This window comes from Doryrhamphus excisus, linkage group LG13 (assembly GCF_037039965.1).
Source record: "Doryrhamphus excisus strain RoL-2023G ecotype Guam linkage group LG13, RoL_Dexc_Guam_v1.1, whole genome shotgun sequence".
In the NCBI taxonomy this organism is placed as follows: domain Eukaryota; kingdom Metazoa; phylum Chordata; class Actinopteri; order Syngnathiformes; family Syngnathidae; genus Doryrhamphus; species Doryrhamphus excisus.
This window is the reverse complement of record NC_136369.1, coordinates 1,155,754-1,173,236: the sequence shown is the minus strand read 5'-3', so window position 1 is coordinate 1,173,236 and position 17,483 is coordinate 1,155,754. Positions and strand designations below refer to the sequence as shown.

Here is a 17,483-nt window from a genome sequence, read left to right as displayed (position 1 = left end):
ATAAGAGCCCAGACCGGCCATGGACATTTTGCACGTGTTGACACGCCAGACGGCAAGGAGAGATTGAGGGGGCGTGGAGGAGTGTAGCGTGCAGAAGGTTACGCATTGCAGGGAAATTTGAACGCATGCACACGCATGTACACACACAGTTCAGCTACAACTGTGAAAAATGGTGTTATATTTGTACATAATTGATGTTGATGTAAAAGCCCTTTGGGTTGTTTACGTCGGGGGAGCAAAGTGAAAGTTATGTTGATAAAAAACGCATACTTAGGTCCGTGGCATTGAACGAGCTAAAAGCAGCCGCCATGTCCTGCAGACTGCCAAATCACACGCATGTGATGCAATGTGTATGCCGTCTACAGCCACATCTATTTACATCACATCACATGACTTCTCTCTGTTTCCTGTGAGGTGAGGTCAGCCCGTCCACTGCTCCCTTAAGATCCAGCTCCTCCGAGCCATCAACACCGCTTTTAATACCCACGTTGGTGTTGAGGTGACAGCCACGCTGTCGCCTTGGCAGATACCTTGAGGCTAGTCTATAAACGGTTGATGTGTTACCGACTGAGCTCAGTTGCTCACAAGCGTTCGGCAAACCGGCAGCCAGTGGCAAATGTTTACTGTCGTGAAATGATCCGAGCGTTCTTCCATGTCAGACCCTTCTTTTTGTCTCTCAAAGGTTCCACCTGGCTGCAACGCGTGGACACTTGGATTGTCTCAACCTCATACTGTCGCACAACGCTGACGTCACGGCGACGGATGCCACAGGTGAAGCGCATGCTGGGTGACTCCTGATCTACTTCAATTCAAGCATGAATGCAATTGCCAATGCATGCCTATACATGCCAGTGCATGCCTATACATGCCAATGCATGCCAATACATGCCAATACATGCCAATGCATGCCAATACATGCCAATACATGCTGACATTTAGCACCAGCCGAAAAATTGCAAGACATTTTGCACTGTAGGATATTAAGGAGACCTATTAGGCTCATGTTTCCAGCCATCGTATGACGTTGTGGTCTCCTGTAGAGCAGCTCCACACAATAACCAATTACACTTTTTAGAGTTTCCAGAATCTGTACCTTTTCCAGTTGTATTTCCTTGGTTTTGTGCTTCCTGCCAAAATGGCCCGCCTCCGGACACGCCCACTCCGCACCCAAAGTGCTTCTTAACTACAGACCATATAAGGGCTCACTTCCAAATGCACAAACCTCATTTCTTACATTTCTAGGTCAGAAAAGTGGAAAAGGCATCATAGGTCCCCTTTAAGGAGGTTCTCAGTAGAGCTTCAAAATGCAAAAAGAAGAAGTGAGTGAGACAAAAACAGTTTTGCATCAGCAATTTATTGCAACCAAAGTGAAATTGGCTGCTCATAAGCTCATCAAAAGTTTAAGACCATCGCTCAAACTTCATAAAATAGCTACATATGCATATGCATATGCAGGTCAACCATCCCACCGGGTTCAAAGAGAGAAAGCTTTTTTGCCTTTGCCAACAAGAGATCATGACAGTGTGAATACCCGAATATTTACGTCATTTCTATTTTCAGCTTACTCTTCCTGATAATAATAATAATAATATCTCTTCCAATACTTGCAGGTAAAAATGCTCTCCATCTGGCTGCAAGAAATGGCCATTCGCTGTGTGTGCAAAAGCTCCTTCAGGTAAACTGGCCCTTAAACTTTGGCCCATCTTCCCTCAAATGTCTTCTAGTGTAATTGATGATTTTATTATTTTAAAAAAATTCAAAATTTTCAAATAATATTTGTAATTTTGCTACGGTAATATTATGACTTGAATTCCATAATATTATAACTTTTTCTCCAACCTAATTTTTTCCATAATTATGATTTTATTTTGATTCCATCCTCTGGCATCTCTGTGTGGAATTTGCATGTTCCCGGGTTTTCCTCACCCATTCCAAAAACATGCCAGGTTTTTGTCCATAGGTATGAATGTGGGTGGGAATGGTTGTTTGTCTATATGTGCCCTGGGATTGGCCAGCCACCAGTCCAGGGTGGACCCCGCCTCTCACCCAAGACGGCTGGGATAGGCTCCAGCCCGCCCGCAACCCTTGTGAGGATCAGCGGTAGAAAATGAATGAATTTTAACTAGTTATCCATTCTCATAAAATTACAAATTCATTTTCATAAAATAGTAGCTTTTCCCTCAATACAATATAATATTTTTGTCTTAATATTTTGTTTTAATATTTAGACTTTTATTCCATTTCTGTTGCGTTTTTGATTATATTTTTTGACTATTTCCACCTTATTCTTGTACATATTCTTGTCTTAATATTATGACTTTATTCCCACCATATTTAGACTGTTTTGTCATAATATTCTAGCTTTTTTGGCAACCCAATTTCCCATATTTTATGCATAATGTGCATATGACTGACAGCAAAATATCTCTTGGCCGGCACCTCCGCTTGGCCGGCTGCACTGAAGCACGAGTGTGTTTACAAGCATTGCCCCCCCCCCCACCCCACTCCCCAACCCCCAGTCATACTGTGGCCGCCCTCTAATGGAGCTGAGGGCCGTGGCGGTGGATTTTCAGCAGCGTTGACAAGCCTTACGCCTCCTTTCTGGGTGCCGTCATGGCTCCAGACATAGCAGCCCCAAGCACCAAGGGTCTAACCTCATCTGCTCCCACTTGTCCTGTAGGATAGTCCCCCCCCCCCCACACACACACACACACACACACACAGGGTCATCTGAGCATGATGCTCATTTTTGGCCCTTGTTGCTACAGAGCCGTGTGTTTTTATAGTCAGCTCGGGGTACTCGATGTCACGCTTACCCAGCAACACCGCATCTCCAGGCCTGCTGGCCCTCATCTTTATGCAGTAGGTGGACCAGTAGCACGGTAGCACATGGTCACTGGGATGTATCGGCCATAACTGTCATGACCTCGCTTGGCCTCATTTTCAGCTGACACTACAAAACTGGAAGACACTATTTACAGTATAACATTGGTAAAACTGGTGACCAGTCCAGGGTGTACCCCGCCTCTCACCCAAAGGCAGCTGGGATAGGCTCCAGCACCCCCGTGACCCTCGTGAGGAAAAGCGGTAGAAAGTGAATGAATGAATGTTGTTTTGTTTGTTTTTCACATTTTGACTTGAACAAAATGACCATCTTTCATATTTTAGTGTTATGCTATTTAAATAACGTCATCAAGCCGATAAGAGGGAATTATAGTAGTAGTAGTAGTAGTAGTAGTAGTAGTGTGTACTATACAGTCAATCATTAGTGGTTTAACATGCAAAGCCTTGTTTGGGCGGATGAAGGTTTTCAAAAACAAGGCTCTGTTAACTGAATGATTATTTTATTCGTCACTCACTGCTGAGCAGAAGTCCATTATCCAAGCAAAAGATTTAGGCCTTTTTTCATGTTTGATGTGTTCTTAAAGTTTGTGGTGTTAGCTTGTGATGCTACGCTGCCACCTGCAGATCTTGTTGGGACTTGCAGGACAACGCAAATCTTCAAAGACAAACTGCTGAGTGGGAAAGGCTGCCATGCTATCTTCTATGCTTTTGGGCAAAATGATGACGAATACTTGTTACAGTAGTATTGTAGTATTGAGTAGTTTTATGGATTATTACTGCGAGTAAGCTTGTCTCTCACTTTCAACAGCACAACTGTCCGGTTGGAAACGTGGACCTCCAAGGAAGGACGGCTCTCCATGATGCTGGTGAGTGTTTGTGGGATCAGATGTCATTCTCTGCCCTAAGATGAAGGATGACATCATACTGATCAATCAGATCAATAGCTCTGATAACCAATATCCTAAACAAAACGCCCCTCAGCTCACTTGTAAACAAACATTGACTTCAAGTGGAAGACATTTTGGCCTTCAAGTTGTACCAAATGCTCCACAAAAACCTCATCAGAAACGCCAGCACTGCACGCTTGAAAAGTGCAGAAGGTTTGCCAGAGACCTCCGTGGCGCCACGCCGACCACTGGGAGCGTGTGCCCCAATACGGTGCACCTTGCTGGGCCACGGCAGGTGGCTCCCTCTGCTCTTGTCATCCAGCCTGCGTGGGAGAGAGGGAGGGGGGGACACAAACACACGTCAATATATCGAAGCAGGCAAAATGACCAAGTTCATTTTGATTGATTGATTGATTGATTATCGTCTTGAACAGAATTCCATGTTACTTGTTTTTGTTGTTGGGGCAAATGGACTTGAATGATGGGACTTGGTTGTTCTCTCCACAGTCATGGCGGGCTGCTCATCCAGCGTGAAACTTCTCTGCGACAGCGGCGCTGCGGTCAACGCCAGCGACTTTGTAAGAGCGAGCTTCCACTTCAGTCTTTCTTCCATTTGCCACTTGTCGACTTGTCGGAAGCATTTGGTGTTCTCTAGCGATCACCAGCAGTTATCCTGTCTGACCCGCACAAAGACTCGCTAAATTGTACACCTGCTGTGAACTTTACTCGTCACTCTTACATCACAGTCGTCCCCGTGTGTCTTATGTTCTTTAGGATGGCAGGACTCCGCTGGTGCTGGCAACCCAGATGTGCCATCCACGCATCTGTCAGCTTCTCGTTGAGCGAGGGGCTGATATCTCCGTCCGGGACAAACAAAACAAGTAGGAGCTTCCCACGTGGATGTACAACACGTGATCTCCACCGCTTGGCCAGGAAACATATGGCGGAACCTTTCATTTCACGCGCACATAACAAATAAGGAGATCTTTAATAACTTTTAAGGGGTCCTATCCTACACTTTTAGTTGACATCACGACCTCTAGAGGTCGGCATGTATCGTGTTTGTGTAGCTCTAGGACACAAGATTCTGTGCGCCTTGAAATATCATCAAAAATTGCCAGTACCGAGACGGGCGGCTTTTGAAAAATGGCTGTTAAGCCCCGCCCCCCCCCAGCGGAACCCAACACGGTCACAAAGTCCAGGAGGACTTCCAATGTGAATATTGTCCAATCATATTCTAGTAAATATGATAGATTTGACACCCTGGAGTGGTCCTCAGACTGGAAGCCAGCAGGACTTCTTTGTCCTCCAGGGCCCGGAAAGGGGGGGCAATTTGGAATTTGACCTTGCATAAAAAAACTAACACCAAAACCAATTTCACTACTCATCTTGCGTATAGTGAAATTAACGAGAAGAATGCAGATTTACCACGTTGACAGTTTGTGGAGGTTGTTAGAGCAGATGGTACCGAGTGCATGAAGACCCTCGTGTGTGTGTGTGTGTGTGTGTGTGAGTATTTGTACAGTGTACATTAACACTGCTTCACTCTTTTCTTCCCAACCTTAGAACAGCGCTCATCCTGGGTTGTGAGTACGGCTGCAAGGACGCGGTGGAAGTGCTGTTAAAGAATGGCGCCGACGTGAAGGAAGTGGACAGCTTGGGCCACGACGCCTTCCACTACGCTCGCCTCAGCAAGAACCAGGAGCTGGTGGCGTTGATGAAGATCTGCCTGGACAAGGCCAGCAGAGGTGAGGAGGCCGTTTTTGGTGGACGTCTTTTGCTTCATGTTACGTTCTTGTCTGCTAATGCTAGCAATCACACACGTTCACTGCGGGGACCGCCTGCATTGTTTGATTCTATTTCACGATCATTATTTCTGTTTGCAGATAAAGAGGCGGCAAAAATAGAACAGTGGAAGCGACAGGTAACATGGCGGAATTCTTATACTTATATTCTTATACTACTCATCATGTTGTGATAAAACGGCGTCTGTTTTCACTTCCTTTTTACCTTCATCCCAACTCTTTATAACAGCAGCCATTACTTCCACATCAAACACTAAAGAACCGCAGAGCTTTTTCACAGTCATTATGTGAGACAGGAGCACACGTCTTCTCTTTTCTGTGCCTTCTGAAGATATCAAAACAGATGAAAAGAGGCCGCTAAGAATACACGTAATGGGATGCACCTCCAAAAAGGGCCGACGCCCCATTTCCATAATGCGACCTGCATATTAACTAAGCTACAGCGACATTGCTATTAACACTAGTAGACCCAAGAACTACTCTACCAGAGTAGTGACACCTCGCCACACCACACGCCGGAAAGGTAGCGCTACACGTGTTTGTGCTTTTGATGCTAGGTGTAGCATTCCAATGCACCCAGGAAGGAAGTTCTGCTCATGTTACTCCTTGCTAACAGCTTGGATATAAAAGCATAAAACCTTGTTGGAGGTGTTTTAATAGCTTCGCTTGAATAGGTGCGTCCCATTATGTGCATTTTAGCTGTTTGTATATCTTTAGAATGCACAGAAAAGAGTGTTTGTGTCTCACTTTCTCCGTGAACATGGATAGTTGATTTGTGCTCCACTTGGTGACTTTTATGATGTCCGTCTTGTCCTCAGCAGTCGGTGGAGCGCTCAGACTCCATGGAGTCAAACAGAAGGGATCACATCATACATGTAAGCATCGTCTCACACATTCACGTTGCTCTGTGGGGGAGGGGGGGGGGGGGTCCAAACGTGAAAATGAAAGGATGCAACTTTGACACTTGATGTTTTGTACAGGCTGTGCTAAGAAGCTATAGTTATTTCAAGAAAAGATAGCTTTGTCATATACCTAGGTGAAAAAGCGTCTTAGTATTTGATATGCACCCCCCCCCCCCACGTATGCAGTTTTTCTTCTCCCAAAATATTTCAACTTCTGAAAAAAATCATTGTAAACTTTTCATAATAGTATGACATTATTCCCACAATATTTTCACTTTATTTCCATAAAATTATAACTTTTCCCCAACCAAATTTTCCAAAAATTACAATAAAATCAGAAATATGATATTTGTTATCGGTATCTGATTTTGTCATGATCATGACAACCGATATTAAAAAAATGCTGTATACAACACATGATGTGCTGATATTGGTATCAGAAATTAAGAGTTGGACAATATCGGCATATCGGCTTTCCCCCAAAAAGGCAATATCTGATATCCCTAATTATTATACCTAATTTTATGACTATAAAAACATTGCATCTTTTTTTCTTTAATATTTCAACTTCATGCTACTAAATGATGTTCCCGTAAACTCCGGTATGTAAGCTCCACCCACTACATTCAGAGGAAAAACCACATTTGTTCATGTCAGCCGCACTGGTGTGCTAGCCACACGTGTCCACGTCATAAAATGACAAACTGTAGCATGCGCGGGTCGGTGAGGACGGGGCAGCTCTTTATTTGAAAGGAGCCAATCGTGAGCTCTGAATAACCTTAGCAGCTTCTCAACACGTTGGAAACTGCTGGAGCCCATTACCAACTATTTAAGTCCGACTCACGCTTTCGTCTGACAAAAAAAAACATTAATCTCATCACCCAGCAACTTAACACTGAAATGTCATCCCTTAGAAATATACAAACATGTACCAATGTTGAGTTTCATGGGAAATCGGCTGATACCAATCTGTGGCGTCCCTAATTAACTCAACATTTTTACTTTATTCCTGTCAAATTAGCGCAGATTTTTTCATTTATGGTTTTTTAATGTGCTACGTACTAATGAAAAAACAGCAGCGGGCCGCACATGCCCCTGGGCCGCCATTTGGACACCCCCGTATTGAGTGAATCGTATCTTTTTGTTGTAGACGTGTCCATAACCTTCTGGTATGAGATATTTGGTTTGGATTTGTGCTTCAGGACTTGGAGAGGCAGAACGAGTCCCTGCAGGAAAGCCTGAGGAAATACCACCTGGAGCAGAGGGCTCTGCTGGACAAGGTCAACGTGCTCCAACAGCAGCTCACACAGGTGACGTTTCTATTTGCTGTTTGTTGACCGCGTGGTTGATATGGCCATGCACTCCTGTTTACTACGGCTACGAATACAGGAACCTGAATAGCAGGAACAGGAAAGGGTCCATCCCCTCCTCATCTCCTCATATATCTCCTTGTAGCAGCGCACAGACTCCATGACCCCTCTAGCATTCATTAGCATTCACTAGTCTTTCCCCTTGATGGTAGTCAGGCTGGGGGCCAATATTGGTCACAATGATTTCTCACTCTTCCATGATGATGGCTTTCCTTTTCCTTCACACACACTGCCGCTTGGGAGACATGAAGTCCAAAAGAGGAACTAAGAAGCGACTTTATTCTTTTTCAGCTGGCTTTGTTGCCCAGTCAGTCGTACTCTTACGCCAGCGTAACAAACTCTAACAAACTGTCCAGTATGTCTCGTGTTTGCTGACCAAAATGACAGTTTTAATTTATGGAAGCACGTTTGTAACCACGGAATGTTATATGGCTGTAAAACGATACCTCCTGTACACAGTCGTACTGAGTGTTTTTTTTTTTCAAAAATAGAAATGTCCCAGGTTCTGCTGAAATGTCCCTCACTTGACTTGATGATTTTTCTTTCTTTTTGCAGGAAAAGAAAACGATAGAAGACACCCACAAGGAGGTACAAACACAAACACTGCAGGTTATCAAAGTACTTTTGTACGTGTTGACGATGTCACGCCAGAATGACATTTACGTCGATGTGAAGCATCGTATTGGTGACCTTGAAAAGCCATCAGGGAGTTAGAAAGGCATAGTCGCCTCAAGCAGGGATCACCAACCCGTCCATCTTTTGGACTTACCCAAGGGCTGTTCAGGACGTTTGATACAATACTGGAGCGTCTACTTTATAGCTGCTCTACCTCCTTGTGGTTTGTTGCTCTTGGTAAGAACCAAGAGTAATGGCGGATTTTTAGCCTAAAGGGCATTTTCTTGAACAATATACCGCATACTCTTTTATATCACAGAAGACTCACGGTAACACCCTTTACCCTTTTATACGTCATTGTTGCTTACACCAGGCACCTTGCAGGGCAGCTAAGGTGGCAAATGGGAGCCATCCAGGCTGCTGCTGTTGGGTAAAAGATAGCCGACATGATAATTAATGAGACATCAGCAAGCCGGCTGAAGGAAGCCCGTCAAACGTGGCGTTCAGGCGGCTCTGTTGCCGAGGTGCTCTCGGCTACAGGCGGGAAAATATTGGGAAAAATAAAAGCATTAGCTTTTAGTCGACTTAAATGGCTTATTTTCCTTGATTTTATCTACTACATTGGGAGTGTGAAGGTGACAATTGGGGTGTTATTCCATGTTTAGAAGGCTCTAATGTTAATTATGTGTTCGGAGAGTAGTTTTCTATGCTCTAACTAAAACAACATTCCATTTATAAAGACAGAATCCCACTTTATTTTTAGTTTTCTCATTTCTTTGTTCACCTCACCAGTTGGAAAGCCAAACTGTTGTTTAGGTTGCTAGCCTCATTCCTTTGCGTGCTGATTTGGAAAGCTGTTCAAACTGATTTTTTGTTCTTTTTGTTGTTCTTTTCATTGCACCAGAAGGAGCATTTAAAGGTGTTACTTAGCGCCAAAGAGCGAGAAGGGTCGCGAGGCTCGGAGACGGTCAAGGTCCAGCTGAAAAGCACCATGGTCCGTGGCTGCGTGCAGATCATTTCATAGGAAGTGGAATCGGAATGATCGTGTCCATGTGGTATTAAAATGCTGTTGTTTCTTTCATTCTCAGGGGGAATACAGCGGCCAGTCGGTGATCAAAGGTTGGCTAACTTTCCTTTTCTTGAAGTGCCGCCATTTCATCAATGATGTCATTCCAACGTCTGATGGAAAAGCACGCATCTCTAAATCAGTCAAAGGCAGTTTAGAGGGATCGCATTAACGTCACTTTATAGATGTCATGTGACATCGGTCGGTTGACATTCAACCCCTCTCCTGATTGGCTCTCGCTCCCCCTGGTGAACATTACGTGGTGAATAGACCTCTCAAACTACACATGGAGATGTGGCGTTCATCTTTATTAGAATAAACCAAGTCAGCCGTAAGATAAATATATATATATATATATATATATTATATCTAATAATAAACTTATCCCATCACTTGTAGCGGCCAGTTATGCTTTGATTTGCGTCATGAACTCCACTATAAAAAGGCGTGTTTTCTACACTTTTGTTTCTTAAACTATTATTTCATGATCGAATGAATTGGATAATGTGCCCATTGTGAAAACATTTCTAATATGTTGCCTTGACTTTGTCTGCGTTGTTTTTTGGATCATCATTTTCATTTCTTGTGCATCGGTCATGTTTGACAGTAAATACATGAACTGTGTGTATAAAGTATGCGTCGTACTGTAGGTATTTTGACTGACATATTACAACTCATGAATTGTGAATTATATTAAATACAATGATTACCTACTATGAACTAAACTATGAAATACTAATCATTAGTATCTAGTATAGTACGGTTAGATTTTATATGTCCAGTATATTTTACAGTAAAAGATATAATCAAAGACTTTCATGCTGAAACCCCTGATACACATGGAAAAGGTGCATGAATACCAATATTTACATCTATATAGTCCATACTGTATGGACATTTTTCAAATGTACAGTAGGATGAGGAACTTTGGGCTCACAGGCTGACAAAGTGTGAGCATCCCTGCTCCAAATGTTTTTGCGTTTTCCCAGACAAATTGGAAATGTTCATTTGGCAGCAGCAATATTTAGCAAATTGATGTCATCTGTACTTGTTTTACAGGGAAGGAGAACTATTTGGTCAAACAAGCTTACAGCTTGGATTCGGATCAGGTAGGTTGTATCTGTGCATGAATGAGGCGGGTGCAGACGCAGAGTGTAACGTAGTAGAGATCATATTAGAAGATATTGTCATATGCTTTTTCTATTTTTGCATGGTTATTTTCTTCAAAGTCAAGTTACGATACCTTTTTCAACCACATTGTGAGTCATTTATGTTTGTCCCTGCAGAAAGTGCAGAATCCCGCCATGTCGCGTTCACTCGCCAGGCAGTCGGAGAAGGGTCTCCCTGGTGAGGCTGATGTTGTCCGACATGAGCTGGAGATCCTCAGGAGGAAGCAGCAAGCGACCGAAGAGGACAGGGCACGACTTCATTCCGCTCTGAGTCGAAAAACCAGAGAATGCCAAGAACTGCTCCAGAGCAGAGAACTCATCCAGAAACAGGCGGACCAGCAGGTTCAGGAGCTGGAGGATGCCTTGGGGGACGTCCAGAAGAGGATGCTGGACTCGGAATGCAAGGTCAAGCAGCTGCAGGCCCACGTGGTTGCGGTGAAGGAGCACCTGGGAGGCCAGGCCACAGAGGAGCTGCGTGCCCAGCTTCAGGATATCAAGAGCAAGTACGAAGGAGCTTCTGCCGAGGTGGGCCGGGTTCGTAACCGCCTCAAACAGAGCGAGAAGGCCCTGGAGGAGTACAAGAACAGTGAAAGCCAGCTGGCCACGGAGGCTGAAAGGCTGAACGAAGCTCTCGGGGCGGTGAGCGCTCAGAGAGATGAACTTGCAGACACAGTTCTGGAGATGGAAACCCAGTTGAAGGAAGCCAAGGCCAAGCACGACGGCGTGGTGCCAGCCGAGAAGTTCGACAACATGAAAAACCTGCTGACCAACGCCGTGGATGAAAAGGAACGGCAGCTGGCCGAGCTGAGAGACGACTACGATCGAGTCCTGGAGGAGGTGGCCGAGCTCCATCGCAAGCTGGATAGTCCGGCCCCGGGTGGAACGGGGGTGGTGGTCTCGGAGGAACAACAGAAGATACAGGCTGCCCTGGAAGAGCAGAACGTCTCGCTGAAAAGGAAGCTCCATGACGTCACGGCGAAGAGCCAGGCGCTCATCCACGAGGTGGAGGACAGCGAGGAGGAGAGAGAGATACTGCAGGAGAAGCTGGAGGAGCTGAACAGCAGACTCCAGACGGAATTCGTACCCCTGAAGCAACACGAGGAAGCCCGGATGAACATGGTGTCCGCTGTGGAGGAACTGGAGGACAAGCTGGTGGAGGCCAGCGAACGTTACGGAAAAGCCGAGGCGCAGGTCCAGCAGCTTCAAACGGAGCGGGTGACGCTCCAGCAGAACGTCGACACTCTGCAGGGCGCCGCCGAGAAGCAGCAGAGTGAAATGGAGTCGCTGAGGAGGAAGCTGGAGACGCTCCAGACAAGGAGCGAAGACCGAGACCAGGAGCGTGAGCAGAGCCTGAAGAAGAGCATGGAGGGAGAATACGTGGCCAGGCATCTGCACGAGAAGCTGAGGATGGAGCTAACCGCCGCTCTGGAGAAGGTGAAGGCCGAGGCGGCGGATCTGGAGTGCAGAGCTCAGGAAAGTGGAGAGGAATTGAAGCAAGTGACGGAAGGGAATGCCAAGTTACGGGACGAGTTGGAAGCGGTGTTGTCGGAGAGGGAACGCCACTACATAAGCATCCAGGATCACAACAGGGTCACGGAAAGGTTGGGCGCTGCCGTGGCCGAGGCCGAGGACAAAGCAAACCGGCTGTCACAGATGCAGGAGACCGCCCGGGAGGAGAACGTGACGCTGACCCAAGAACTGGAAGCTCAGAAGAAGGAACTTGATACCATCCAGGAGGCCATCCGGTCCAAGTTCATCCCTGTGACGGCGGCCGAGGAGAAGGAGAACTCCTACAGCTGCCAAGTCAAGGAGATGACGGTGAAACTACGGGAGATGGAGGACAAGTACAACCAAGAGAAGTCTGACGGCGAGAACAACAAACTGGAGAAAGAGAAACTGAAAGTTGAGATTGAAAGCGTTCAGCAAAGACTGGAGACGGCGCTCGCCGTTGGTGAGGAGCTCAGGGAGCGCGAGGAGGAGTTTGAGGGCCGCTACGAGGAGTTATCCCTGAAGCTGGCCGGTCTGGAGGAGAAGCACGACAAGGTGCAGCTTGACAAAGCAGAGCTGGAAGACCAGAACGCTCTATGCAACACGCAAATCCAGAACCTCCAGGACCGTCTGAAGTCCGAGTTGACTCGGATCGCGACGTACGACTCCGAGCTCAAGGCTCTCCATGACGCCATGCGGCAAGCCCAGGCGGACTGCAAGAGAGCACGGGAGGCTCAGCAGGTGGAGGTCCAAAAAGCGGGTGCCCTGCAGAAGGAGGTCCAGGAACTCCGCAGAGAACAGGCTTCTCTGCTGCAGGAACACGGCAAGGCCACGGAAGCCCTGGAGGCTGAAGTCGCCGAGCTTCGCGTGGCGCTCCGTGAAGAGGAGGAGACCAGCGGCCAGCGGGCGGAGGATGTTTCGGCGCTGCAGTCCGAGCTCCTCCAAGCCACGCAGGCTCTGGAGGAGCGTCGCCACAAGGACGGCCAAATGACCCAACTGAAGAAGGAGAAGCAGCTTCTCGAGGAGGAGGCCGCCGACCTCGGCACCAAGCTGCTGAGCGTGACAGAAGAATGTCAGAAAGTCCACCGAGACGCCACCCAGGCAAGGGAGGGCGAGAGCCAGGCCAGGAAGGAGATGGAGGCCGTCCACGAGAAGGGGCGGGCCATCGAAAGAGAAATCGGGGAGCTGAAGGAGCGCTACGATGAGTCGCTCAGCACCATCGGTGATCTTCAGAGGAGAATCCAGATGTCGTCTCAGCTGACCGAAGCCAAAGACAAGAAGGTACACGCGTCACTTCTCTTGTGGTGAGATTGCTGGAGATGAGTGATGTTCTCTTCGCTGTTCTTCACGGCTCAGATCACGGAGTTGTTGACGGACGTGGAGCGGCTAAAGCAAGCACTGAACGGGTTGTCCCAGTTGGCGTACACCAGCAACAGTCCCAACAAACGCCAGACGCAGCACATCGACGCCCTGCAGGTCCAGATCAAGAACCTTCAACAACAGCTGGCTGTGAGTGGAGGCGCCGCACGCGTTCCACTCATGTGCACGCTACACGCTTTGTGAATGTGGCCCCTGGGCCACACATTGGACACCAGTGCTACTGGACCCATAATGGTTTGAGTTAAAGAACATGGAGTGTATGTCATGTAAGAAACTGGTGTGCGTGTGCGTGTGCGTGTGCGTGTGCGTGTGCGTGTGCGTGCATGCGCGTGTAAAACTGTATGACACGATGCCGAATGACATCCTTCTGTGTGTTTTGCCCATAAAGGATGCTGAGAGGCAACACAGGGAGGTGGTGTCCATCTACCGAACTCATCTCCTCAGTGCGGCGCAGGTTTGTTCTCATTGTATGAGCATCTACCTATGAATGCTGGTATGCTAATGTTAGCATGCTAACATGCTAGCATAATAGTGCTAAGTGTTTATTTAAGTGTCTTATGAAATTGGCTGACAATGGTGTTATGCTAATGCTAGCAATGCTAACATGCCTAATTTTGTGAATTCATGTGAAATTCGTGAAATGCATGATTAAGAGTAACTATGAAACTGGCAAAAAAAACATGTTAATGCTAACGTTTCATGCTAACACATAGCATAATAGTGCTAAGTTTTTATTTAAGTGTCTTGTGAAATTGGCTGGCAATGGCCTTATGGTAATGCTAGCATGCTAGCAATGCTAACATGCCTACTTTTAGCATGTGAAATGCATGATTAAGAGTAACTATGAAACTGGCAAAAAAAACTATGTTAATGCTAACATTTTCATGCTAACACAGCATAATGGTCTACTTATGAAAGTGGATACAAATGCTACTATTCTAATGTTGGCAGGCTAGGAATGCTAACATGCTAATTTTATCATGTAAAATTTTGCATTATAATTCTACTATAAAATGTTACTATGCTAATGTTAACCTGCTAATGTTTTATTTATGAAAAAGGAAAAAAGGCTACTATGCTAATGTTAGCATGCTCGCGGGATAACTTTAACATGCTAACACCCAGCATAATAGCAAGTAAAGTGTTTATTTAAGTGTCTTATAAAATTGGCAGACAACGGCGTTATGCTAATGCTAGCATGCCAGCGATGCTAACATGCCTAATTTCAGCATGTAAAATTTATGATTAAGAGTAACTACGAAACTGGCAAAAAAAATTACTATTACTAATTACGTTTTCATGCTAACACATAACATAATGGTCTACTAATGCTACTATTCTAATGTTGACAGGCTAGGAATGCTAACATGCTAATGTTATCATGTAAGATTTAGCATTATGATTCTATAAAATGTTACTATGCTAATGTTAACTTGCTAATGTTGTCGTGTAAGATGTAGCATTAGTGTTTTATTTATGAAAAAGGAAAAAAGGCTACTATGCTAATGTTAGCATGCTCGCATGATAGCTTTAACATGCTAACACCATGCAAGTGTCTACCTATGTAAACGGTTCAAAGTGCTGTCATGCTTAATTTTAGGAGCCTAGCAATATCAACCTCTAATGTTAGCATGCTAACACTTGGTCCTGGCTTGCAGTAGTTTTTTACTGTACTTTACTTAAGTATTGTTAAAATCTTGGTTTTTTGTTGTGAACGAGTGTCTTGTGGCTCCTCTAGTATTTAGTCGTGTGGGTACAAAATCTAAACGGTTTTATAGTAGGACATGATAGGTGTGCACCCCTGATTCACATGTACAAGCTACGTACAGTTAATACTTCCATGTATAGATATATACAGTATATAAAGAAACTTTTTTTAAATCTGATTAAAATGTGCAAGCAAGTCAAGCGGCGAGTGATAGCAAGTGAAGGTGTTCTGTGTCTGCAGGGCCACATGGACGAGGACGTCCAAGCCGCGTTGCTGCAGATCATCCGCATGAGACAAGAGTTTGTGTGTTAAAAGCTTTCCTCAGCATCACGCCATGCCACCCGCAGATCCAGGTCACCATTCTCGGTATACTATCACCCCCCCCCCCAGTCGGTCGGTCTTAGGCACACGCTTATGAAATCCTTTGCAGTCCGTCTAACTCGGGTACAAACTGAAACTCCTCACCACTTCTCACATTCCGACTTGATTGACAGTCAAAGTGCAGCCATCCTCTGGTGTTTGCCGGCTTTCAAACCATGTGGGCATGCTGGCCTCTCCTCGTGACAACAAACGCTTGGTGTGCCTTTGGAAGTGCCAAACGCTGGAGCTCGTCTCCCCAATAAAAGTCAGGATATCATGAGAAACAAAACACTGTCATATTTGGGAAAGTCGGCTGGGGACAAGGGTATCATGTTATGGCAATAAGTCGGAATATTACTAAAAAAAACATGGAGAAATTAACAATAATTTTACAAGCGTCAAAGCATTTTATGAGATGAATGTTAAGTAACATCATTTTAGTAGCACAAAATATTAAAGAAAATATGTTGTGTTTTAAGTGGTAATATTATGAAAAACAAACAACAAAAGAAAGAAAGTTGTCATTTTTGGAGAAGAAATACTACGAGAATAAAGTCAGAAAAATGTAAGACGTCCATCAGGAATGCGGACGGTGGTTATCGTGTGTGCTGGGTGGTGTGGGCTTATGCTGGATTTCCTTCCGTTTGCGGTGGCTGCTGGTCTCTGTGTTGAAACCCGAGTGTCCTCTAGTGGTCGGACTTGGCAGGCCAAGTTGGTAGAGTTTGTGAGGTCCCGTGGGGGGGTGGGGGGGGCGCACTCCCTGGAAGCTGATGACTTTGGAAAGCCGAGACAGAAACTTGACTTTGAAGCCAAAGTGTTGAGAATATCACAGCTCCCCGTGACTGCCCCCCCCCCCCTCCCCCCCTCGGCCATCTGAATGTGTGTGTGTGTGTGTGTGTGTGTCTTGTGCCTTTTCACCCACTTTTTTCATGGCTTTGTACTCGTTTGATGACTGGACTAAATAAATAAGGTGTGACAGTTGCAACATTCAGCAGGTCTGGAAGTAGAAGTAGAACGGCACAAAAGCTACCTTATGTTGACTGAGATGGCATCCTATCTCCCAAGAATAGAGCACTCCTGTCTTTCACTTAACAAGTCACTTTTGATACTTGGCCCGCGTCTTTGGATTCTCTTCTCCTCCACAACCATCCATGGCGACTCAAATATGAAATATTTGTCTTTGTCAGTCACTCCTGAATCAATAAAAGTGCCTAACATAGACACCGTGTTTTTCTTTCGCCCTATCCCTCCGAGATGGATTGATAGTTAGTGTGTGTGTGCGTGTATGTATGTATATATATGTGTGTATATTATATTGTTTTATATATATATATATATATATATTTATGTGTGTGTGTGTTTAGTATATTAGTACATGTGTGAATGAATGTATAAAAAATAGGAATTAACTTCAATTTCTTTGTAGAAAAGCGCTTTATAAAAGTAAGTACATTCACTTGTATTCATTTACAGCGCAGCCTTGACCCATCCAATATGGCGTCAGTGTTGACGTACGGCTCAGCCCTCAATGCGGCGTCTCCCTAGTATGTCTGGTAGTGCTTTACATGTAGCTCGTCAACGGAGCAGTGCTTGCACACGCTCGTGGAAACACTGCCCTCTAGCGGTGTTAAGATGGAATTGCAATTGTCGATTGGAGTATTGAACAACTACTGTCTCTCCCAAAGCACTCTGATTGTCTTTGCGTGCTTTTTACGTCGCTCGGTCTCGGTAAAAGAAAGACGATGGCATGCTAGCAGAATCATTAATAAGATCCTCCTAATATATAACCTATATGAAGTATGGTCACTGACCATTTATGTTCATGTGTCTCATGAGGTGCTTTATTTCACAGTCTAAATTGGAAGGGCGAAGTTCCCACAGTCGACGCT

The 17,483-nt window shown here is 45.4% G+C and overlaps 1 protein-coding gene across 4 annotated transcripts in view; it reads left to right on the top strand.

Annotated features, from left to right (window-relative positions):
* Window positions 1-16,809, top strand: part of uacab (uveal autoantigen with coiled-coil domains and ankyrin repeats b) — a 33,851-nt gene extending 17,042 nt beyond the window's left edge. For 2 of the 4 annotated variants that reach the window (XM_058088957.2, XM_058088960.2), the window contains exons 3-19: window positions 683-771; window positions 1,611-1,675; window positions 3,653-3,710; window positions 4,239-4,309; window positions 4,506-4,612; window positions 5,298-5,479; window positions 5,618-5,655; window positions 6,355-6,411; window positions 7,641-7,748; window positions 8,364-8,396; window positions 9,328-9,417; window positions 9,512-9,542; window positions 10,549-10,598; window positions 10,776-13,427; window positions 13,503-13,655; window positions 13,915-13,980; window positions 15,475-16,809. In XM_058088957.2, the coding sequence (XP_057944940.2) occupies window positions 683-771; window positions 1,611-1,675; window positions 3,653-3,710; window positions 4,239-4,309; window positions 4,506-4,612; window positions 5,298-5,479; window positions 5,618-5,655; window positions 6,355-6,411; window positions 7,641-7,748; window positions 8,364-8,396; window positions 9,328-9,417; window positions 9,512-9,542; window positions 10,549-10,598; window positions 10,776-13,427; window positions 13,503-13,655; window positions 13,915-13,980; window positions 15,475-15,546 (3,922 nt within the window). In that variant the 3' untranslated portion in view covers window positions 15,547-16,809. The remainder of the gene's footprint in view (window positions 1-682; window positions 772-1,610; window positions 1,676-3,652; window positions 3,711-4,238; window positions 4,310-4,505; window positions 4,613-5,297; window positions 5,480-5,617; window positions 5,656-6,354; window positions 6,412-7,640; window positions 7,749-8,363; window positions 8,397-9,327; window positions 9,418-9,511; window positions 9,543-10,548; window positions 10,599-10,775; window positions 13,428-13,502; window positions 13,656-13,914; window positions 13,981-15,474) is intronic. The other 2 variants (XM_058088958.2, XM_058088959.2) reach the window with 2 other exon arrangements.
* Window positions 16,810-17,483: the final 674 nt, after the last annotated feature.